General features: G+C 51.8%; 1 protein-coding gene across 1 annotated transcript; it reads left to right on the forward strand.

Moving 5' to 3' along the window:
- Nucleotides 1–4,028: 4,028 nt before the first annotated feature.
- Lrrc43 (leucine rich repeat containing 43) lies at nucleotides 4,029–23,257 on the forward strand. The gene is given in 26 exon segments (XM_042055836.1): nucleotides 4,029–4,157; nucleotides 7,156–7,416; nucleotides 9,048–9,119; nucleotides 9,121–9,149; nucleotides 11,765–11,816; nucleotides 11,818–11,870; nucleotides 11,872–11,913; nucleotides 14,371–14,407; nucleotides 14,409–14,462; nucleotides 14,465–14,612; nucleotides 15,126–15,257; nucleotides 15,260–15,362; nucleotides 15,689–15,893; nucleotides 15,896–15,949; nucleotides 15,951–16,036; nucleotides 19,219–19,270; nucleotides 19,272–19,313; nucleotides 19,315–19,362; nucleotides 19,551–19,592; nucleotides 19,594–19,641; nucleotides 19,793–19,897; nucleotides 19,899–19,988; nucleotides 20,326–20,357; nucleotides 21,623–21,705; nucleotides 21,770–21,910; nucleotides 23,127–23,257. Coding segments are annotated over 26 exon segments (2,271 nt in total).
- Nucleotides 23,258–23,496: the final 239 nt, after the last annotated feature.

Genomic DNA, 23,496 nt, shown 5'->3' on the forward strand with positions numbered 1-23,496 from the left:
CAGAACCAGCACAAAATTAGGACAGAGAGGAAGGCAGAGATGCCATTGCGGAGGAGCTAGATGCCATTGCTGACCTAAGATAGAGGTACCTCAGTGGAAAGTATGAAAGCAAACAAATTTGACTTAATAAAGGTGTGAGCCTGGTACAAGACCTGGAGCCCCGGATGAGAACAGGAGCTCCAGTCTATAGCTTCCCCTGGGTCTGTTAGAGACCGACCAGACCTGCCGGTGACAGGCTTGACTTTCGTTGACTTTGTTTTTCAGATAAGGGTGTCACTTTGTAGCCCCAGCTAACCTGAAACTCACTGTGTGGCCCAGGCTTTGAATTTACAATAATCCTCCTGCCTCATCTTCCAAGAACTCAGACTGTTTTTATTAGCATATATTAATTTTACATAATAATGGGTTTCACTATGACATTTTCATGTATGTGTGTAATGTATTTTGATCATGTTCACACACACACACATACATATAACATATGTATAAACATACGCTTGGCTGCCATTTTGTCTCCCTTCCTCTTCCTCTGTTCCCCTTTCTCCCCCCAGCTAGTATCCCCTTTTAATTGCATGTCTTGCTTGTTTGAATGATCCAATAACTTTCATAGGGTTTCTTATAGGAACAGGGAAAATTGTTTGCAACCGAACAAGCACCTTACCAGCAGCTACACCACTGAGGAAAATGCCTCAATCACTGAACTTACATAAACCCTCCCTCCCTCCATGACACTAAGTCACAGGCCCAGCCTTGTGCAGTAATTGTTTTATGAGAAGGGAGTCTCACTATGTAACCCATACTGGTGATCCTCCTGCCTCCACCTCCCTAAAGCTGGGGTTATAGGAATTCACGGCTGTCCAGCAAATTTATGGTTATCAAGAGAGTAACAATGCAGTCCCAGTGACCTCATGTTGTAGCCTCACGGGTTCATTTCAGCTGTCATTTTTCATGACTGCTCCATGAGATGCCAGAATTCTGACCATTATTATGCCACAATGCTAATCATTTCACTTTTTTTGTGGAGACTGGATTCAGGTCCTTGGGAATGCAAAATAAGCTTCTCAGATCAGCTATAGCTTTCTTAAAATCTCATGTTGGGCCAGGTGGTGGTGGCACATGCCTTTAATCCCAGCACTCTGGAGGCAGAGGAAGGCAGATCTCTGTGAGTTGGAGGCCAGCCTGGTCTGCAGAGTGAGTCCCAGGACAGCCATAGCTGTTATTCAGAGAAACCCTGTCCATAAAAACAGAAGAAAAAGAGACGGCTCAGGGCTCAGTGGGTGAGTGATTGCTCTCCAAACACGAGAATAATCCTCAGAGTCCACGGAGAGCTGGGCACAGTATTACGTGTCCATAATCCTAGCTTTCCTACTGAGAGCCGGAAGGTGGAAACGAGAGGATCTCTGAAGCCTGTAGACCGGCTAGCCTGGTGTATGCCTCTGTGAACGATAAAGAGACCCTGCCTAAAGCAGGTGGAAGGTGAGGACCCAAAGCTGTCCTCTGACTTCCACATGGGCCCCCCATCTCACATACAACATTAATACATACAATAAAATACAGTCTGAGCCAGGCATGGTTATACACACCTTTAATTCCACACTCAGGAGGCAGACAGATGTCTGTGTGAGACCAGCCTGGTCTACAGAGTGAGTTCCAGACCAACCAGAGCTACACATGAGACCGTCTCCAAAAACAAAACAAATAAAAGCCAACCTGGTAGAGTTGTAGTAAACACAGCTGCCTTCCAAGCCTCCCTCTCCTCCTTCTGAACAACAAGCTCTGTCCTGACTGCCTTCGCAGGGCTCTAGGCTGAGCGCCTGCCTGCTTGTCTCTTCTTCACAGGCATATCTCCGAGGTTTCCATCTTTGACCTATATCCTACACCCCTTAGTGACCCCAAGAACATCCTGACGATCTCAAACAGCGCGTATTCACAGATGAGCCGGGGTAACACCACAGGTGGATGCCAAGAGATGTAGAATGGAAAAATGTAGAAGAGTAAAACTCAGGAAAAAATGGCCGGCTGTGGAGACGGAGGAATAGGTGGAAAATGAGGGTAACTTGTAGGTTTCTGGCGCTGGCAGATGGATACAAGGCAGTGAAAGCAGAAGAACGAGGAGAGGAGGAAAAGTAACTAGTTCCACCTTGACATTGTGAGGTTGAAGGAGCACAGAGAACACAACTAGACGCTGGGCAGTGGTGGTGCACACCTTTAATCCCAGCACTCTGGGAGGCAGAGGCAGGCGGATCTCTGTTGAGTTCGAGGCCAGCCTGGTCTACAGAGTGAGTTTCAGGACAGGCTCCAAAGCCACAGAGAAACCCTATCTCAAAAAAACAAAACAAACAAGCAAACAAACAAAAAATACAGCTAGAGATGGTTAGCAGGACTGGACTTGGATTTGCAACCTAAAGGAGGGAACCAGAAATTCCATTTGGAAGCCATCGGTATATAATAGTTGACAGAACTGCAAGCTTATAGCGGATGACCACCATAAGAAGGGACAGTCCTTTGTAGAGTCTTGGTACCCGAGCCATCAGCAGCAGAAAAAAAAATGATTTGGTTCAAGAAGGCCACACCCAAAAAGGAAAGAAAGGAAGCTGTCACGGAACAGGCTAAGAAGTGGTTTTGAAGTCAGAGGAAATGGCTGACATCCTCACAAGCCATGGAAAGGTCAGAAGATAAGCCTAGAGAGTTTGCAGGTTTGTGCACTTGAGGTCACAGGAATCTGACGAGGGAGCTCTGATTAAGTCCTCTGGGGCGGAAGGGTAACTGTGGCATCCAGGAAAAAGTGAGAGCAGGCTGCATGAAGACAGAGTGACAGGGGAAAGTGGGGTTGGGACAGCAGGGGAGTCTCCAATGTGGTGCTTCCGTCACGACTCTTAGGGTCACTGGACTAGCCAGGACTGATCACATCTTGAAGCCAAGGGGAATCTAAGTAAGCTCTCCAGATAGTTCCTGTAGTTCCTTGTTACTTGCTTTTAGTTGAAACTTAAAGCTACCAACTAGGGGAGAGGAGAGATGGCTCTACAGTTATGAGCACAGGCTGCTCTTCCAGAGGACCCCAGTTCAGTTCCCAGGGCTGATGTGGCAGCTCACCACGGTCCTGTGACTCCAGTCCTAGGGGATCTAATACTCTCTTCTGGCTGTGTGGACACCAGGCTTGTTCGTGGTACACACACTTACATGCAGGCAAAATGCTTACACGCAAGCTAAATTTTAAAAAGACTATATATAATGAAGCCTGGTAAATAATAAAGCCCACAACAAAGCAGGGATAAGCCAGGCACGTGCTTGTAGCCCAGCACTCAGGAGGTGGGGTTCAGGTTCAGGGTTCTTCTCTGCTACCCAGCGAGTTTGAAACCAGCCTTGGCTCCATGGGTGAGTCTTGAAAACATCACAAATAAAGCAAAAAGATATTTTAAAAAAAAAAACAAATCTTGCCTATGACGCCACCTTTGGAAGAAGCCAAGAAATGCAGAGATACCCAATGCGAATTACTGTTTGCCATTGCAGAGCAGATGGTAGAATTTGCTTCATTGGTTTGTAACTTGACGGAAAATGAGGAGATCACGGTGGTGTACTCCAGCAAAATTCCCCAGTCAGTCATCCATCCCATTTCAGAGACCACAGGCTGAGAGCCCCTACCACGTGGAGGTGCTTACAGCCATGGCAAGAGAAGATTGGATGAGCCTAAAATGGGTCTGGTGCTCAGCGATTCGCAGATACATAGAACCTGGCACTGGGATCCCCTAATTAGAGTCCTAAATGTTTAACCTCGGACTAATTTTTTCCTCTTTGAAACTCTGATCTGCCGAGTGGGGAGACAACAGTCAGCACTCCCCACAGATCTTTGGGAGGAGGGAAAGAATCCCCTAAGAGGCGCCTACTACCTGCTGTTGCAAGGTGAGGCAGCCAGCCTGGTAGAAACGTAGCTGGGGTCTTTGATACTGGGAAGGTTAGCTTTCACTTGCTCTTCGCACCCAGGGGTACGCGTCTGGCGGTTGCGTAGCAACGAGCCTTTTTCTCGCAGCATGGAGACTAGAGACTCCAGCGCGAGCTACAGAAAGACTGAGGGCATACCCGGGACCTTGAGCACCGCTGTGCGAGAGCATTTGCGGAAGCTGTGTCTGCGTGAATTCCCATGTGGCACCGGGAGCTGGGTGCGTGCTCCCCATGCCGGGGATGGGGGTGAGGGAGGGAAGGATCCAGCAGGTGGTCCCTGGGACTGGGCCAGAATGGCTGCGTGGAGTAAACCAAAGTAGGTTGGTACCTAGCTGGGAAACTGGGTGCCCTAGTGGTCAGGAGATGCTCTGATACAAGTTTGAGGCCGGCCTGGGAGGTTTGGATGTGGCGTTGGCTGATTTGAGAGTTGGCGTGAACAGTGCAATCTGGAACATTGAAGGAGTTCAGGGACAAAGTGCCCCCCTTGCCATGGTGGGGTTCAGGGACCAAGTGCCCCCCTTGCCATGTGGGTTCAGGGGACCAAGTGCCCCCCTTGCCATGTGGGGTTCAGGGACCAAGTGCCCCCCCTTGCCATGTGGGGACGGGCCCAGAATGGACTGACCCAGCACATCAAGCTGACCTTTGATCTCATGATAGCCCAGGCTGCAGATGCGAGAGGGAAGAGATCCCTGAGGAAGAGCTTTGGTGCTGAACACTCTACAGCCGCTCATGAGAAGATGTAGAAAAAATGATCCCCTGTGCTCTGGGGCTACGGGGCTAGCTTTCCCCTTCTGGGCAGGGTCTTTTGCCCCTCCATCCCTACCTGCTTCCCTCCTGTAACCGCTGGACTTGGGAAACCTAGGGCTCTGTGTGACCTCTGCCCTCTTTCCAGGCTGAGGAGAGACAGAGGGAAATACAGCCAAGGGCATGGTCAGCGCAGCAGGGAAAAAAGATCCCGTCCAATAGGGCAGGAAGATTCTCTTCCGGTCACTCCACCTTGCGGGGGCGTTCATCCTGCTCAGTATGCAGGGGACCCTTGTCCTTGAAAATGTGTCCTGACGGTCTGTCACCTGGACCCTCCCCCACACTCTGCCCGAAGTTAAACAGCCAAATTGGCCTTCCCCTCGTAGAAGGAAACACATCAGGGACACACTCCCTTTGTTTAGTCAAGAGATGCAGGCCGATGGCAAACCTGTGCTGGGCACCGTCCTAAGCTCTGGAACTTCAAAGATGGATCTAGGGGTAAGGATGGAGCTAAATGTTTTCCCTGTTTGTCCGGGGCGGGGCCTTTAGTGCCACCCCTGGCACCAAACCAAACAAAATCAAACAAGCCCATAAAATCTGAAGAGGCGTAGGTCAACCATTGCCTGGAGGGGCTGATTCTGAGGAGCACACTCAGGTTTTACTCACCAAGGCTCAAGTTTCACCTTTCCCTTTGCCGCCCACAAGGAAAGCCTTCCCGCTGCGACTTCTCGATTTCCCAGGTTGCCTACAGAGCCTCCTGTGCCATGTCAAACCCAAACTCTCCTTTTATTCTTTTAATTTGTTGCGTTCTTTTTACTTATGTGTCTCTGTGTGGGTAAGTGCATGCTGGGACAAGGGCTCTCAGGCTGGAAGCATACCCCGGATCTCCTGAAGCTGGATTGCAGGCAACTTTTGAGCTGCCTGACTTGGGTGCTGGGGAATGAACTTGGGTCTTCTAGAAGAGGTCAAGTGCTCCTAATACTGACTGAGCCACTTCTGCAGCCCCCAAAGCTAGTCGTTTTGCATGTTCAAAGTTCCCAACTCCAGAGTGAAGTAAGACAGGAACTGGTCTTTGATATTCTGTTGTCTGCTGCGTGTGGTGGCACACATCGGGACTCAGCCCTCGGGAGGCTGAGGCAGGAGGACTGAGCGGTCAAGGCCATCTGGCTACACAGTAAGCTCTGCCCCCACAATAATTATCCTGTGACAGGCATTGTTAGCTCAGTGCTGAGAGACTCTTCTAGAGAGTCCTAATCTCATCACCACCTAGTGTGTAAACAGAGGCGGCGCTTTGTTTTCCCGGCTACCCATCACTAGTGTTGGGGTGTGTGCCTATGGTCCTTCATTGGGAGATGGGAATAGGAGGATCAAGGGGTTCAAGGTAACTGTCAGCTATGCAGTGAGTTCAAAGCCAGCCTGATCAACACAGATTGCTTGTCTCAGATAGCCAGGACCCCCTGTGATGGCTCAGGGTGGCAAGTTCTTCTGCCAACCCTGATGATCTGCGTTTGACCACTGGGAACCACATGGCGGTAGGGAGACGAGCAATTCCTGCAGATTGTCTCTGAGCCCAGAATGGCTTGTCTCTTATTTGTCTTTTCAAGACAGGGTTTCTCTGTTGTAACAGTCCTGGCTGTCCTGGAACTCTGGCTTGCAGACTCACAGAGATCCGCCCTGCCTCTGCCTCCAAGTGCTGGGATTAAAGGCCTGGTGACGGCTATTCTGGATATACCTCGGAATGACTAAATCCAAGGAGTTGGGTGCAATGTTAGTTCTGTTTTTTTCTTAAATAAATTATCTGGAAGTGAGAACACCACTTTTGTGTTGTTTGATTTTGTTTGTTTGTTTTTTGTTTTTTTTGTTTTTTTGGCGACAGGGTTTTTCTTTGTGTAGCCCTGGCTGTTCTGGAACTCACTTTGTAGACCGGCTGGCTTGAACCTCACAGAGATATGCCTGCTCTGCCTCCCAAGTGCTGGGATTAAAGGTGTGTGCCACCACCACCTGGCAAAAAAGACCCCACTCTTAATCTGAATCTTTGAGGTGTGGGAAGATCCACAGTTTTCTGGGCCACATCTTTTGCTGGCACGCCTGTAAAAAGGACATGGAAGAAGGAAGCTTGCTCTCTTTGCCTGCTTGCTCTCTCTCTGGCAAGTTCATTCCTTCACTGGCAGTAGAGCCTACTTCTTGGGGATTCTGGCAAATACCAAAGATGAGCTGAGACATCTAGCCTTGGGCACTGAACCATTACTGGATTCTTGGACCTTCTATTGGTAGACAGCCATTGTTGGACTAGCTGGGCCACAGCCTGTGGGCCATTTTTCCCTTTAATCTTGCATGTATGTGTGGTTTCACCTTCCGTAAGTGCTGTTCCTGTAGAGAGCCCTGACTGACACAGAGCCCCACGCGCACTTGCTATGGTGAACACGGTAGACATACGTCAGTGTGAGAAGGCTTCCATTTCTACCTCTGCAGAATAAGTCACGCTTTCTTCCTAAAACATGGCGAGCCTGGAGGGACTTGGTCCCCAAGGAGGAGGAGACTGTGAGCGCTGGCGAGGAGACTGTGGAGGCCCTGCTGGGTCTGGTCCGCAGCGACCATTCTCCGTGGGCCTTGATGAAGGACTCCAGCCCTGAGGACCATTTCCTGAGAGAGCTGGCCATCCAGCATCCACTGATGATCAAAGACACTTTCTTCTACTACTACTTTCGGTCCCTGCGGGTGGTGGACAAGGGGGTGAGTGCTGGGCATATGGACAGGAAGGGAGGGGGCGGCCTCGGGAGGTGGTTCTGGGGGAGCCTGTCTTTTCGACCTCTCCTTAGGAGACAGGAGGGCCTCCGAGACCTTGGTTGTGCAGCTCTCTCCTGTCTCTAACCCCGGAGGAGCTCAGTCCTGTATGTCTTTGGCTGACTCTTGCATGCTCTGCAGTGAGACCCTCCTGGTAAAGACCTTTAAGGGACCATGACGTTTCTCTTTAAGGTGGAAGAGAGGACCTGGAGAGGGTTGGCTAACATAAGCAGACCTGTTTTTGGAAAGCTGTCATATTAATAAGGCATAGACATGACAACGACCCCCAGCCTCCGAGTCTCTCCCTTACTTCCCCTGTGACCCACCCATATCATTTTTGTCTGGGACTTTCTGAGGATTGGAAACCCCCCAATCCTGGCACACTAGTAGACTTGGTCACCATAGGAAAGGGAAAGCTCAGCCTGGAAGGGCTTCTAATGATCTGATGACCTTGAGGCCACAGGAAACCAGGATTCACGGGTAGAGTGATGAAGCCGCTGGTAGGCCCTGCTCCGTCTAACCCACAGTAATTCTGGAAGACCAGGCCGGCCAACTGCTAGATGCTTTTCTTGGGAAGAGGTAAAATTTATCAGGGAAATGCCAACAACCCCTAAGAACAGCTCACTGAAGTTCATGTTGATGAGTATAATGCGCTCATTGCGTTGCTTATGCAAGTGACGGATACAAACACTCCCCCTCCCTAGCCACACCTCCCCGCATCCTCTATTCTCCCATTTACCAACATCCTGCTTTGTTTGGTTCTGAGTTCATAGAGGGACCTATGCAAGCCTGAGTTCTCAGTACCACCCAGAGCTGAAGCAGTAGAGTTGACTACAAGACTCAGGCTACAGGGTTGCAGGCAAAACAGACATGCCAAAGAGTGTTTATGTGTGTTCCAGTACCTCTGCTGGTCTCAGGAGACACTGTCCCGCCAGGGGAAGGATGGCTTTGCTTGGGCTGGCCCCTTACAGCAGAAGTTCCTTGTGCTGTGGTGGAGGATTCTTGTTTTCCAGGAGTCCTGTGATCCAACATAGGAAGGACACAGGACACTGGTGTGGAAATCAAAAGCCTGCTTTTAGAGTTGGAACTGGGCCCTTAAACCCTCAGAACCATGCCGTGTGGGTGGGAAGTTGGACCTGGGGATGAGCAGGTGCGGAGCTTTGACTGAGAGATGTCCCCCACCCCCCAGACTCAGGTATCTGAACGCTTCTTCCCCAGTTCTTTGGGGATGTAGTGGAACCTTTGGGAGGTGCAGCCTTGCTGGAGGAAGCCCATCACTGAGGCTTTGAGGGCCCTACTTCATGTCCTCCCAGCTTCCTGTGTGTGGTTGGAGTGTGAGCACTCCGCTTTGTGCCGCTGCTGTTGTGCCTTGCCTTCCCCTCCGCTGTAGACACCTGACCCTCTGGAGCCGTAAGCCAGAGTGAAGAGGGTGGCTTTGTCGTGACATTTTGTCACAGCAGCAAAACGGGAGCTAACACAGCTGTTACTTCCTCATGTGAACGTACATGCGCCAGTGCGTCCTGGCTCGCCAGGGTCCTCAGTTTCCCTTCCTTCCCTTCCTTCCCTTCCTTCCCTTCCAGGTGAGTCTGGTGGACAAAGATCTCTTGAAATTTCTAAAGCTGGAGGAGTTGATTCTGAGCGCCAATAAAATTGAGGGAAATCGATGCTAACAATCTGCCCCCACACACTGAAGGTACAGGTTCTTCTATGGGGGTCTTAGAGTCAGCAGCTCTAGAGGTCCTGCCCTCACCTGTCCCCACCAGCTCTGGCTAGGGTGGTTGTGCATGGGGACCTAGCACCAGGCTTTTAAAACATAGGTTATGTTCCTTATAAAGTTACAAAATTCTTGGACTCCTCTCTTCACGGTACATTCAACAAGAACAGGAGGAAGGACTCGGGGGGGCTCTGGTTACTAGCCCTGCTGTTCACAACAGACAGAAAGTGGGGGACAAAACCCGGAGACCAGTGGTCACAATGGACAGAGGAGCAGAACATGGTCTCCTCCATGCAATGGAGTCTTGCTCACTGTAAAAAAGGAAGGACATTGGTAGTCAGTCACCTAGAAAACATCACACTCGATGGAAGAAACCGGATTTTAAGAGAGAGAGAGAAGATTTTTTTTAATAATTTATGTATTTGTATTTTTATGTGCATTGGTGTTTTGCCTGCAGGTATGTCTGTGTGAGGCTGTCACACAAAAGTTACAGGAGCTACAGACAGTTGCGTGCTGCCATGTGGGTCCCAGGAGTTGAACCCGGGGTCCTCTGGAAGAGCAGCCAGAGTTCTTTTTTTTTTCTTTTTTTTTTTTTGAGACAGGATTTCTCTGTAGTTTTTGGTGCCTGTCCTGAACTAGCTCTTGTAGACCAGGCTGGCCTTGAACTCACAGAGATCCGCCTGCCTCTGCCTCTCGAGCGCTGGGATTAAAGGCGTGCACCACCACACACAGCCAGAGTTCTTAACTGCTGACCCATCTCTCCAGCCCCAAGAGAGAGATCATATGTATAATTGCACTTATGAAATATGTAGAAGTGGAAAGTCCACAGAAACAAAAGTCAGCAGAGGTCACAGGGGTCAGAAGGACCAGGAGAACTTCCTGCTTAGTGGGGTTTGTTGTTCTCTGCTTTTTTTTTCAGAATCTGTTTGAGGTGGTGATGGTAAGCTGGTATTGCAGATATAATTAGAGCCTGTGGGTCGTATACTTGAAATGGCAGAATTTACCAAGTTAAAACAATAGGTGGGGGTGGGGCTGGGGAGATAGGCGTCAGTAAAAGGGATTGCCTTGAAGGCATGAAGACTTGAGTTGGCTCTCCAGAACCCATGTGAAAAATGTGGGGGTGTGCTTTTAATCTCAGTGTTGAGGAGACAGAGACGGACTCACTGAGACCCTCGGACCAGCCAGCCTGCCTCTATAGTAAATTCCAGGTCAGTGGGAGGGCTGTCTCAAAAAACAAGGGAAGTGGGGTCTGAGGGAGCTGAACCTGTCTTCTGGCCCTCCACACACATACACATGCGTGAGCGCGCATACATGTACACGAACACATACGCACACGTGTGCAGGCGCACACACACAATCCTGAGCCCACACAGTGTAACGTGAACACACTCGCATAGACACACGAAACAGAACCAAAGGGTAGAGCAGACTTTACCGGGAGTCTTCAGAGGCACGGGTGTAGAGGTGGTGCATGCTTTAATCCCCAACACTCAGGAGGCAGAGGTAGGTGGGCCAGCCTGGTCTACAGAGCGAGTTCCAGGATGTCAAGGAACACAAAGAAACTCTGTCTTGAACTCCCCACAGTGAGGGTTCTAGGCTGTATGCACCTGAACTGTGAAGAACCTTTGAAGAAGCCTGTGCTTCCTGCCCTCCAGTCCCCTTCTTTCAAGAGGCTGTGTAAGTCTAGGCTGACTTGGGATTTACTGTTGTAGCCCAAGCTAGGCAGATCTCCTGAGTCCTGGGGTTACAAGCACACACTGCCTCACTCACTCTTCCTACATTAAATGGTTTTTGTTTTCAATTTTATTATTTGGGGAGGGGGATGCATGTGCTGTGGGTCTGTATGTGGAGGCCAGAGAACCGCTTTACAGTTCTCTCCTTCCACCTTGGGACTTGGGAACGGAACTCTTTGCTTATGCAGCAAGTGCTTTCACTAGTTTCCCAATTCTCAGTACTCCCCACTCCTCCGCCTCTTTTTTTTCTTTTTTTTTTTTTTCGTTTTTGGAGACAGGGTTCTCTAGGAAAGCCCAGGTTGTTCTCAAACTCATTCTGTAGACCAGGTTGGCCTTGAACTAACAGAATCTACCTGCTTCTGCCTCCCAAGTGCTGGGATTAAAGGCGTGTGCCACCACCACCACCACCAGCATTGGTCAGCAATCTTGAACTCTTAATCCCCCTGCCTCCACTTCTCAAATATTGGGATCACAGGAGCACGCCATCACTCGGGTTACTCATTCAGAGCTAGAGATGGCACTCTAGGGTCCTTCGCATGTTAGGTAAGATCTCTACCAGTTTGGGCTATGCCAAGCCTCTGACTTTTTTTTTTTTTTTTTTTTTTTTTTTTTTTTTTTTTTTTGCGGGAGGGAGGTTTTTTGAGACAGGGGTTCTCTGTGTAGCTTTGGAGCCTGTCTAGAACTCTGTAGACCAGGCCTGGTCTCGAACTCTCAAGTGCTGGGATTAAAGGCATGCACCAGACTGTATTTTTTAAAGCAAGTTAGCAACCCAAACTCCCTTCTGAGTTTCCTGGGGAAAGAGTAGGAGTTTGTGGGGTGAGACAACCCCCCATCATAGTGGGACGCTCTTCCTTCTCATGGTGCTGGAACTCTATGGCAACTTGATCACCAGCATGGAGTGTCCTGTGCTCACCTGCACCCCCGAACCTGCAGCACTTGGGGCTAGGACACAACAACTGCTGGGCCTTTGGAGAGTCTGTATGTCACCGCCAGAAACTGGTAACTTTGGGGCCTGGATGAAAGGATGGAGAGGCGTTTAAGAAAGAGGTGGGGGGGTGACTAGGCCCTGGAGGACTCGGCTTTGCCGGTCCTGTGGCTTCTACATGGCTGCTAAACACACACTAGGATTTTACTCTCACTCGGTCACAATGCCCCACTGGAGCTCCAGGGAGGACAAGGTGCCAGCTGCTGGTGGGGGTCCTCAGCTTAGCTCTTGGGCATTTCAGCTGGGCCATGCCTTCTGTTTTGGAGACATTTAGCAGCACTCTGGCCTCCAGCTGCTTGGTGCTTGTAGTATCTTCTGCCTCTCTCTGCCCTTCCTTGTGAAAATCAAAAATATCTCCATTCAGAAGCCAGTCTTCTGAGGCAAACCACCCCAGGCTGAGAACACCGTCTAGAGACAGCTCTTGGGAGCTCCACTATCACCCAGCATCTATTAGCGGTTGTGCAGGGTATCCCCCCCACCCCCAGTTTGTGTCCTCCTTGGTGGATTCACAGAGGGAAAACTTAAAATTCAGGATTGTGAGAAGCATGAGAGGTCGAAAGCCATCTATAAAAGGCTGTCACAGGGAGCTGGGGCAAGAAGGATGGCCCCAGGAGAAGCCCCAGGATTTCAGCCACTGAGGGCATTTCCATAGGTGGGATTTTTATACCGGCCCTTCCCTTCCCTTCCCTTCCATTCTGCTTCTCCCCTTCCCTTTTTTATGGTTTTTCGAGACAGGGTTTCTCTGCATAACAGTCCTAGCTGTCCGGGAACTCGCTCTGTAGACCAGGCTGGCCTTGAGCTCACAGAGACCCGCCTGCCTCTGCCTCCCGAGTGCTGGGATTAAAGGTGTGCACCACCACCGCCAGGCCCCTCACCCCCTTTCTTTTGAAGACAGCAGGATCTAATGTAGCCCAGGCTTGCCTCAAGCTCACTGTGTAGCTGAAGATGTGGTAGACCGCCTGGTCCCCCTCCTTAGCCCCCCACCCCTCTCGGAGGCAGAAGGTGCCGTGGAAAGGGTAATGCCCTCTCTGGCCGACCTCGACCTCAGGCTTCCTCCCTTTCTCTGCTATTCTTACCGATATGCATGTCTTATGCTCACTGGGACTCCTTCCTTCCATTGTTCCCTGGCTTCAGCAAACATAAACACACACAGGAAACAGCACACTTGATCTTCTTGGGACAGCCAATGCAGGGTCATGTCACTGACTGAGAGCAAGTATCTGGCCTTTTTATTTAAAATATAGCATAACCTTGGGCTTAAATACCAGCTCGGGATTACACACACACACACACACACACACACACACACAAAAAAAAAAAAAAAAAAACCAAGCCCTGGGCTACATTAGATCCATTAGATCCTGCTATCTTAAAAAGAAAGGGGGTGAGGGGTCCTGGCGGTGGTTGGGTGCGCACCTTTAATCCCAGCACTCGGGAGGCAGAGGCAAGGCGGGGTCTCTGTGAGCTCAAGCTCATCATTTGCTGTTAATTAAAAGAGAGAATCAGCCGGGCAGTGGTGGCGCATGCCATTAATGCCAGCACTCGGGAGTCAGAGGCAGGCAGATCTCTGTAGTTTGAGGGACAGCCTGGTCTACAGAGTGAGTTCCAGGACAGGTTCCAAAGCTACAGAGAACCCTGTCTGAAAAACAGAACAGACAGACAGATAGATAGAGATAAACAAACCAAGTGAGAGGCTCTGTCCTGGGAACCCACTATCTCCAGGAAGGATGACGCTGTGCAAGGCCTGTGGTGACCCCCCTGCACTGTCCTTTTGTCCCTCCCCAGGGACTGGCCAGTGGCCCAGCATAGCAGAACAGACCTGGGAAGAAGGGGACAGAGGAAAGTGGGGAGGCTGGGTCCAGGCTGTGGGAAAGGCTCTGGGGTGACCACGACAGTTGCCATGACAACATTATTCCCTGGTGCTTCTTTGGCGTGAGCTGGCTCTGTAGTTTGTGGCATGGGCAGACTCTGCTGCTTCTGTGTCTTGGTCTCTCCTGGAGGCCTGGGCTTCATCTTCGCCCGCCAGTCTCATTCGCCGGTGCCTTAGCATACTCGTTCTTCGTTACTGTTTGTCCTAGAGGATGCGCTGGCGAGCTCTCTGTGGCCATGGCCATTGTGGCTTGAAGAGAGATTTCCAGCCACAGCCTGGTGACCCTCCTTCCTGGTCCCACACCACCAGACTTCCCTGGCCCAGCCTCCTGCAGGGTTTCCAACATGTCTGTCAGTAGGAATTTGTAAAGAACCTTCTAGAGGCACAACAGAGTTTGATCTTTGGCAGAGAGGGAGGTTCAGGTGGAAGCCAGGTGGGGAGGGCTGTGAGAATGAGTCCGTGAACACAGGCTGTGGTTTTGGAGAGAAAGGAGACGGCTCCAGAGCTGATCTGGGTCCAGGACTGAACAAGGCGTGTGGCCCAGAGCGCTGAGGCCTCTGCTCACTGAGCTTCCTAAGCAGCATCTTGGCCAACCTTCCAGGCCCCAGCTCGTCTCCCTGGACCTGAGCTTCAACGAGTTTGACGGACTTGCAGAGCATGATAGCAGGACTCAGCACCTTTGAAGCACCTGAGGGCTGCTAGTGCTGCAGGGGAACCCACTGGCCCTGGTTCCGTACTACCGTGGCTTTACTGTGGACAGCCTGGCACGCCTCTGTGTGCTGGATGACACCACCGTGTCTCCCAGTGAGAAGCACCAGTTCCGGGGGCTCAGCATTCATGGCGGTAGGTGTATCACACTCCCAGGCCTCTGCTTCGCCTGCCTCGGTCCTGTAGAGATGGCCAGCAGCTCTCCTATTTTGCCCTTGGCCCTGGTCAGGTCCACTAGATACTTTGTGGCTTTCTTCTCTGTGGTGGGACCCCGGTGGTTGGGACGTGGGGTGGCAGCTGGTCTTTCTTGGATCTTGTTCTATGGTGGTCGACACCACCCCCTTGTGGCTCCTGTTATAAGGGTGCACCAGGGCCTTTGCTGGCCGAGTGGTGGATGGCTGGGGGGTAGCAGCTACTGTCACAGCTGAGATGCTAGCTGATGGTCTCCACCCTCCCTCCATCAGAACTGTCTCTGCCACTCACCTCTTGGCACCACCCCCATTTGGCAAACATGAAAACAAGACTTCATATTTTTAATGGCTTATTCCCGGCTCCCTCCGGTGAACTCGGCAGAGCTGGACTCTAACTCTGTGGGTGGGCAGTCAGCAGACAGCCCAGTCTCTCAGCCCTGCCATCGCTCCCTTGCAGACCTGTTGGCACGTGAGGCACAGTTTCTGGTGACCATCGGCAATGTCAGGGGTGTTATTGACAGCTCTGTCTTGGACCCAGAGCCGGGACCTGAAGGCCCTTTCATCAGCTACAGCTATTATGTGACCTACGACTTGTGGAAGACGAGGATGCCGAAGGGAACGTGCGCCCCAGCACGATGGCAGAGACCCAACCCGACAGTGTTCTGGCTGAGGTGCGACGGAGCTAGGGAGCAGAGTGGACTTCACACAGGCCTGAGGGCTTTTGTGTGCACACAGACAAGCTTTTTAGTCCCCGCCCTCTCCCCCCCCAAATCTTCAACACATAGTCATACCTCCTCTATTCGGGGGCCTGGTTCCCGCCTGATATCCCCCTTCCCCAGGCAGGTTGAGTGGGCTGAGTTGTAAACCACCTGCCTGGCCTTGCGTGTGACCATTTGCGATCCAGCTCCAGAACCGCGTTCACGGAGTCCCCAGACCTTTGCCTGCGCCAACCAGCACATCGCTGGGATAACAGCCGGGGCGTGTTTGTCTTTGCTCGCAGATGGCCGAGCCCTCCTCCAGCGGGGAGCAGTTAGATGAGGAGGGTGGCGAGGAGGACCAGCAAGAGGTTCTGTTGGAGGACCATCCTGGGGCGCAAGCGCCATACCCGACCAAGTCGCCCGGCCCCGCCCGTCAGAGGATTCGAGCAGAGTCTCCGGAGGTCATGTCCAAGGAGTTGTCTGAGTTTATAGCCGAAGAGATGAATCAGATGGCCGAGGACTCCGGGAGAGTCTGGGATAAACAGATATGGAGGAGTCGGAGACAACCCTTTCCATCCGCTCTGGCCCCATTGCCACAGTCAATTGGGCTCGTCGGAAGAGCTGTCAAGCTACGGCCACGCGTAGATCCGCGACTCTGTCCATCCCCAGGGTAAGGGGCAGAATGCGGCTGCGGGTGGGCGGAGCATCTGTGGTTGCCACAAACCTAGGCTGTCCTCACAGCTCCCCTTGAGCGGTCTGACTGCTGAACCACAAAGAACTCTCCCAAGGCCATGCCTTCTTATTAGCTGGCCCGTAGGCTGTGAGCTAGAGGTAGGTGAGCTTAGTCACAGACCTTTCTTTTCTGGAGCCCTAACCTTCCACTCTGAGCCCCAGATATCTGGGGTGGGGGCAAGATTCTATGAAAGAACTGGCTCTCCTGTCAACAGAGAGGACACAGGATGAGCTCCCATCTCAGCCATTGGGATTGAGTTCTTATAGCTTTTCTTTAAAAAACAAAAACAAAACCAGATGTGCTTATTTTCTATGGATGTGTGTTTTGGCCTGCGTGTACAAAAGTGTACTACAAATGTGTCCAAGAGGCCTGAGGAGTCCGGAAGGGTACAGGGCCCTCTGGAATTGGAGTTATAGCTGGTTGTAAACTGCCATGTGGGTTCTGGGAACTGAACCAGGGTCTTCCTACAAGAGGCAGCAGCTGGTGCTCCTAATCTCTGAGCCATCTCTCCAACTCTTAGCTTTTCTGTCCATATGGGATGTGTTCATATGAAATGCAGCAAGGCACTGGGTTCAAGGCCGCAGGTTTTTTGTTTTATGTGCTGTATTGGAGGTTGAAGCAAAGGCCTCATATTACTAGACAAGTTCTCTATGGCAGAGCCCACAACCCCAATCTTTTTTTCACTTTGTGCTTAGATACAAAGACTCACTAATTTTCTAGGCCAACCTTAAACTTGGATCCTTTTGGCTCAGGCCCCTGAGTAGCTCAAATCTCAGGCCTCACCAGGCCTACAAGCCAGGTTTTTGTTGCCTAGTAAACCCAATTTTCATGCAGGCGTGTACGCACACGCACGTACGCCAAACACACACACACACGTCTTTGCATGGTGTATTGAATGATAAATTGCCTGCTGGCTTTCATAAGAATGCAGGAAACAATATGGCTATTTAAACATAGTGTGGCTGAGCTCTGATTCACACATTTAAACCCTGCTTTGGCTTTGCCACTTTGCCATCCTGGGGTGTGAGAGGTTGGCTTCTTTTAACATGGGCTCTAAGAGTTGTTGGGTTTGTTCGAGTGGCGGGAGGGAACCCAAGTCTCAGTGTCTGCAGAGCATCACCAGGACCAAGCTGCACCCCTAGGTGTGCATGATCTAAGCTTGCTGAGATCCAGGGATCCTGGGCCTCGGCTCCCAGTGAAGACAGAGCAGGGGAACCAGCTGTCCTGCTGCCACGGCCAAAATCAAGCAGGGGGTGCAATCATCTGACTCTGTCAGGAGCCGAGCTGGGTCCCAGCTGAGTCTTCTGCTTTTGTTAGTTTCGATGCTTGACCCAGGACCTCCTCCATTCTATGCTGCTCTGCGTTTTGCTCTACCACTTAGCTACATCAGGGCTCAACTGAGGAATTAAACCAATGCTTTTTTACTTGGGGGAAAATTAATAAGAGCGGGGTGAGTGGCCAGGAGTTGGTGGCACATGCTTTTAATCCCAGTACTCGGGAGGCAGAGGCAGGCAGATCTCTGTGGGCTCAAGGCCAGCCTGGTCTATAGAGCGAGTTCCAGGACAGCCAGGGCTACACAGAGAAACCTTGTCTGAAAAACAAACCAGAGAAAAAGAGAGTGAGCATGGCTGTACATGTTTGTCATCCCAGTTTAGAAAGCTTGAGGTCTCCTTGGGCTCTGTAATGGGTGTCTCTGAATGAATGAATGAATGAATGAATGAAGAGGCATGGGAGGGAAAGTCCAAGAGGAAATCAGGCACAGGCTTTAAGCGTCTAGGAGTCCAGTCTTAGTAGAGCCATGATGGGGTCACACAGTAGGTCCAACATGCTGTGACAATTCTTGAAAACAAATGAGGTCTGCTGGAGAAGCTTCCCTAAGGCCCGGCAGTGGCACTTCCACTGGAATCTGGTCACATGGGCACCCATTGCCTGACACCCCCTACAGTTCCACACTGTGCAGCTCTGTAGACCAGGCTGGTCCTTGAACTCACAGAGATCCGCCTGCCTCTGCCCTCCAAGTGCTGGGATTAAAGGTGTGCGCCACTGCTGCCCAACACAATTTTATATTTCTATATTCCTGTACTGAACCCTTTATTTCTGTTTCTATTCCTGGATTCTTGATTATAACTCCCTTTAAAACCCTGCCTGAGTATACAGCACAGCCACACTGTCTGTATTCGCTGGGGCTGAGCCAAGGGATCACTGGGGGAACAGGGCTCCTTTTCCATCATCTCAGATCAGAACTCTCCGCTCAACACCACCTGCCCAGCGGCCTGCCCCTCCTCCACCCCAGCCTCCTCCCTGCTCCTCTCTACAGATCTGTCCAGGTTCGGCTTCCATACAGTCTGGATCATTTCTTTGAGCATGATGCAGTTTCAAAGTTAATGTATGCTGTAGCATGGGTCAGAATTCTCTTCCGTGTAGTCTTCCACTGATGGAGAGACCCCCCCCCTTTCACTCATTCACCTGCTCAGCGGTGGGTCAATGCCTGACTTCCACCCCTTGGCCGGTCGAATGATGCTGCTGAGAACAATGGCCTATGATACCTGTCGGAGTCCCTTTCAGCTCTTTTGTGGTGTGCTCTTCGGAATTCTTGCTTTGCCACCTTTGGTTTGTCAAGCCCCCACCACATGTCCCAGGAGAACTCGTATTGCCTTAAAGCATCGCTTGTAAGATGACTTGTGTTTATGATGTTTTTTCCACTTTGGCTGGTTTTTTTTTTTTTTTTTTTAATTTTGGAGTCGAGCATAGTGGTACAGACCTACAATTCCAACATTTAGGAAGTAGAGACAGGGGGATTACTTCAGTTTGGAGACCAGCATGAGCTATTTAGTGAGTTCCAGGTCAGCCAGAATTACAGAGTGAAACTTTCTTTCAAAAAACCAAACAAAAACCTTTATAGATTCTAGCTGGAGGACATCTGCTGTTCCACACTGAGCATGCCCAGAAGAGCACCTCTGCTCAGCCTTTGCCAATGTTTCTTCCTGGCTTTCTGGGTCCTTTGCCCTGCGTGGATCTTGATCTCTCACCATTTGTGGGTGCTTGCTGTCTTTTGGATGTCCCTTGGCAGCCTTGCCTCAGGTTATCAACACAGTCCCACGTGGTCCTCTCGTTCCAAGGACAGTTCTCTTCAGCACTGTCCGAAAGCCCTGGACTGATGTCATTCCTTGGTAACTATGAGATGAAGCACACCCTCAAGGAGCTGGTGCGGGTTCAAGAACTTCCTGCTGGCAGGGACCACCGTAACCATCGTAGAAGAGAAGGTGGGCAGAGCAGGGGGCTCTGGCCTCTCATTGGCTGGGAGTGTTCTGTGTCCGCATCCTTTCCAATGACCTTTTTCTCGTCACGTTGTCATATTCGTGTTCCCTCCTTGGTTTCCTTTGAAGGCGGGGTGGGGGTCCTGCGAGGAGTCACTTCCCTTGTTCACCCAAGATCGGGGTTTGTCCTCCAGATCCTATCCTGGCCTGTGATGCCCACTCCTGTCATCGAGAGTCGCCTTGCCTGCCAAGAAGGGAAAAGGAGACAAGAAAGAGAAAGAGAAAGAGAAAGGAAAAGAGAAGACAAAGACAAAGGGAAGAAACAGAAAGCAGAGGAGGCTGCCAAGGAAAAGGTAAGGCCTGCTTGGTCACCTTGAGGCAGGGAGGTGAGTGCGGCCCAGTCGTCTTGCTCACACCTGTGTGCTCCTGGCCTTGTCCACAGGACAAAAAGGGGCTCAAGAAGAAAAAGGAGCCGCCCAAGGAGCTGCGCCAGGACCCGCCTGTGCTGCGCGTGCTGGGTAGCGGCCTGGTGTACCTGGAGCCCCTTGCTGGCAGGGGACTCAGTGGTGACCACTGTGTGTAATTTTGGGGTGATCCGCACCATGGAATCTGACAGATTGACTCATGCCAGGGTACAAAGGGGCCCTTAGTCTTGCCCTTCTGTCTCTGCCTCCCCTCTTCCTTCCTATGGACAGCTTGCTGGGTCAGGCAGGGATGGGGTAAGGTCGAGGGTGGTGACACTGTAGAGGGGGCCCTGGTTGTGTGTCAGGGCTGCTGGGCACCTTTGACAGTTGCTGTTGTGGTGATGGCCTCCTCCATGAGTGTGGCCCAGGTCAGCCACACTCCTCAGCAGGAGCCCATTCTCCCTGAGCTCCTGGATGAATCCAGGCCCAGGGAGGGGTGGGTGACCCCAGAGTCAGCCTCAGCATCCATCCCAGCAGCACCTGGCTTTGTGGTTCTTTCTCTCAGGATTCAAAGAAGATAAAGAAAGTTCCAAAAAGGTAAGAGCCATCGGCCGGGGAAGGGTGGGGACTGAGCCCAAGAGACCATAGGAATGAGGGGACTGAGAATGACTTCCAGCCAGCACAGAAGCAAGCCTAGAATCATCCTGAAGCACGGCTGCAGCTGCGGGCTGTGATGTGCTGGAAAGGGCCCGGGTGGGTGAGTCCTGGCCCGGCCCTGCCCTGCTTTCCCCACCCTGCATTTCTCAGCCAGGTTTGTTTATATCAGAGCTTTTCCAGCTTCCTTCCTTCACCCCCTCCAACCCGTCCCCACTTTCTTCTTGCCTACCTGGATAGCCCAGGCTGGCCTGGAACTCAGGAATGTCCCTGCCTTGGTTTTTTGTGTTAGATTGAGAGTTTTGGCTGTTGTTGAGTCAGGGTTCTTTCACCCTGATCAGCCTGGAACCCACAAATAGTGGGGGGTGCCATTAAAGTACTTAGAGATTAAGTCATTCAGTGCCTTTAATAGAAAAACTTCGCCGAGTGGTGGTGGCGCACGCCTTTAATCCCAGCACTCAGGAGGCAGAGGCAGGCGGATCTCTGTGAGTTCAAGGCCAGCCTGGTCTACAGAGCGAGTTCCAGGACAGGCTCCAAAGCTACAGAGAAACGCTGTCTTGAAAAATAGCAAAGAAAAACTTCAAGCCAGGCATGGTGGTGGCAACCTAGAGGGTAGATGCAAAAGCCCTGAGAGTTTAAGATCATCCTCAGTTACATGAGTTTAAGGCAAGCCTAGGCTATATGAAACTATCTCAATAAACAAACAAGAGGCCGGGCAGTGGTGACCTGCACCTTTAATCGCAGCACTCAGGAGGAGGCAGAGGCTAGCAGATCTGAGTTCAAGGCCATCATGGTCTACAAAGAGAATTCAGAACAGCCAGATTTAAGTGAGATGAGACCCTATGTAAAAATAAACAACCAAACCACCACCAAAACAAACAAAACAAAAAAACCTGCAAAATACTCACATGTTTCTCTCTCTCATGCAATGCTGGAGAGCAAACCTAGGGCCACCAAAGCTCTCCACGAACTGAGCTGCATCCTCAGTGCCTTCTTTCTTTTTAATTATGTGTTTATTTTGTGCGTGGACTGTGGCCTTGCACATGGAGGTCAGAGGGACAAGTGGGTCCCAGGGGATGGAACTCAGGTCGTCAGGCTTGCCGGCTTTTAAAAGCACCATTTTTTTTTAATACTCAAACAGCTGGGCCTTATTCAGTGATCTCGATAGATGCAATTGAACTTATTCTCTATTACTGCTAACATTCTAGGCCTGGTCTCTTTCGGAAGCTGAGTTCCTTTAGGTCGATGAGAACAGGGCTTGAGTTTCGGGAGAGGGAGGAGCATGTCCAAGGTCGGGGAGCCCTGCATCCCATATGTCCCTTGGGGTTAATCTGTTCGCACTGTTGTTTTCTCAGAAAAGTCAAAAATGGCGACTCCAAACCTACGAAGCGTGTACCAGCCGGAGCCTCTGACCGTGGAGGTAGTTCAGATCCAGCTGCATCAGTACCGCTCGTGTGGAGGAAGCATTCCTCAAGCCTACTTGACTAGCCGGGAAAGTAAGGATGCTTCGCGGCCCAGCCGGAGCTTGGGTGTCTGAGTGTCCACCGGCAGGGGAGGGGGCGTGGCGCGGCCTACCAACGGGCATCGGGAGGAGCGCAGCAGCCGCTTCCTATCCACAGATGCTACCAGGGACAAAGAGCTTGGTGGGGCGGGGGCCCAGGGCTCCCGGAACCCCGCCCCTTAAGTCCCGCCCCGAAGAATTTCCTTCGGGAGCCCCGCCCCCTCTCACTGCCCCCCCCCCTGAAGCCCAGCCTTCTCTGGGGCCCTGCCCCCGAAGCCCCGCCCAGCGGGGTTTCCTCCTAGCGCACAGGTAGAAGCCGTGCGTGCAGCCTATGCAGGTGCGCGGTTCCCACGGGAGCTTAGGTAGGTCGGGGGGGGGGGGGGAGCGGACGGGGAAGCCACGCGGCCTGCGGCGCCTGGATCCCGTTTGCCCGGAGTGCGGGCGCCTCTGCTGGCGGACTTTCTGTTTGCCCCTCCGTCTCGGGTCCGCTCTGGGCGTTTGTCCTGATTCACCGCGCGGCCGGCTCTGGCGACCGCAGCCCTGTAGATTCGGGCTGAAAGAATGGAACTGATCGGGGCCCTTTTCCCGGAGCCTGAGGCTGGCGACACCCCCAGGGCTTGGGCGCGCAGGACCCGGGGCACGTCGTACGGTGGGAGGATCCGGTCCCGCGGGACGGAGTTTCGGGCAGGGAAGTGGACTTTTCGGGGACTTTGGGTGGGCATGGGGTGCTGCGGCGTGGGAGGGCTACCAGGTCACGGGACAAACCAGAGTCCCCCTCAGTGAGTGGCGTGGACGGCAGCAGACTTCGCACACCTGAGATCCTGGAGCAGTTACAGCTCCGCGGCTCTCCGCACCTCCTCGAGGCTCAGCTCCGCTTTGCAGCATAAGGGCTTTCTAGCAACCTCAATCCACCACCACCACCACCACCCCCTGCCCCTGTCTTTCACATCCTTAGCCGCAGCAGGAATGACATTAAAACAAACCATAGGCACATATTTAATCCTGGGCTACATCCTCAGGTGTTGCTCCTCAGCTTTGTGGGGCACTCTAGTCCCCATACGCTCTCCTCTTCAGGTTTGTCTGCCTGGCTCCTTCCTACTCCAGCGCGCAGCTTGGCTGTTCTCTTGGCCTGCCACTTTTTGTTCCCGTACTTCATGCACTTGCTGAAATGTCCCAAGGTCTAGTAACCTTTCTTGTCACTTAATTCTTAGCATTATCTGGGTTATCTGATGCCTGTGAGGGTGTTCCTAGCTGCTTGGCTAACACTAGAGATGCTAAAAGAGATGCTCTGGCTATCGCTAGGGACGACAGGGACGAGGCTGACCCAGATAGACCGTTTTGAACTGAAGAATGAGAAAAAGATACAGTGACAAGTATTTAGAGTTTTGCCTGCTACACCTGTGGCCCTGTACCCCACGTGTAGGTGTGGAGCTGGCTGTGGCTGTGGCTCCACGCTCCAAGGGATGGAGGCAAGGAGAGTCACTAGAAAACTTGTTTTGGGGCTGGGGGGTGTCTTAGTTGTGCATGCATGCTCCCCAGTGCCACATGAAACTTGCCTATGATCCCGGTACTGGTGAGGTG

Source organism: Arvicola amphibius, chromosome 10 (assembly GCF_903992535.2).
Source record: "Arvicola amphibius chromosome 10, mArvAmp1.2, whole genome shotgun sequence".
In the NCBI taxonomy this organism is placed as follows: Eukaryota; Metazoa; Chordata; class Mammalia; order Rodentia; family Cricetidae; genus Arvicola; species Arvicola amphibius.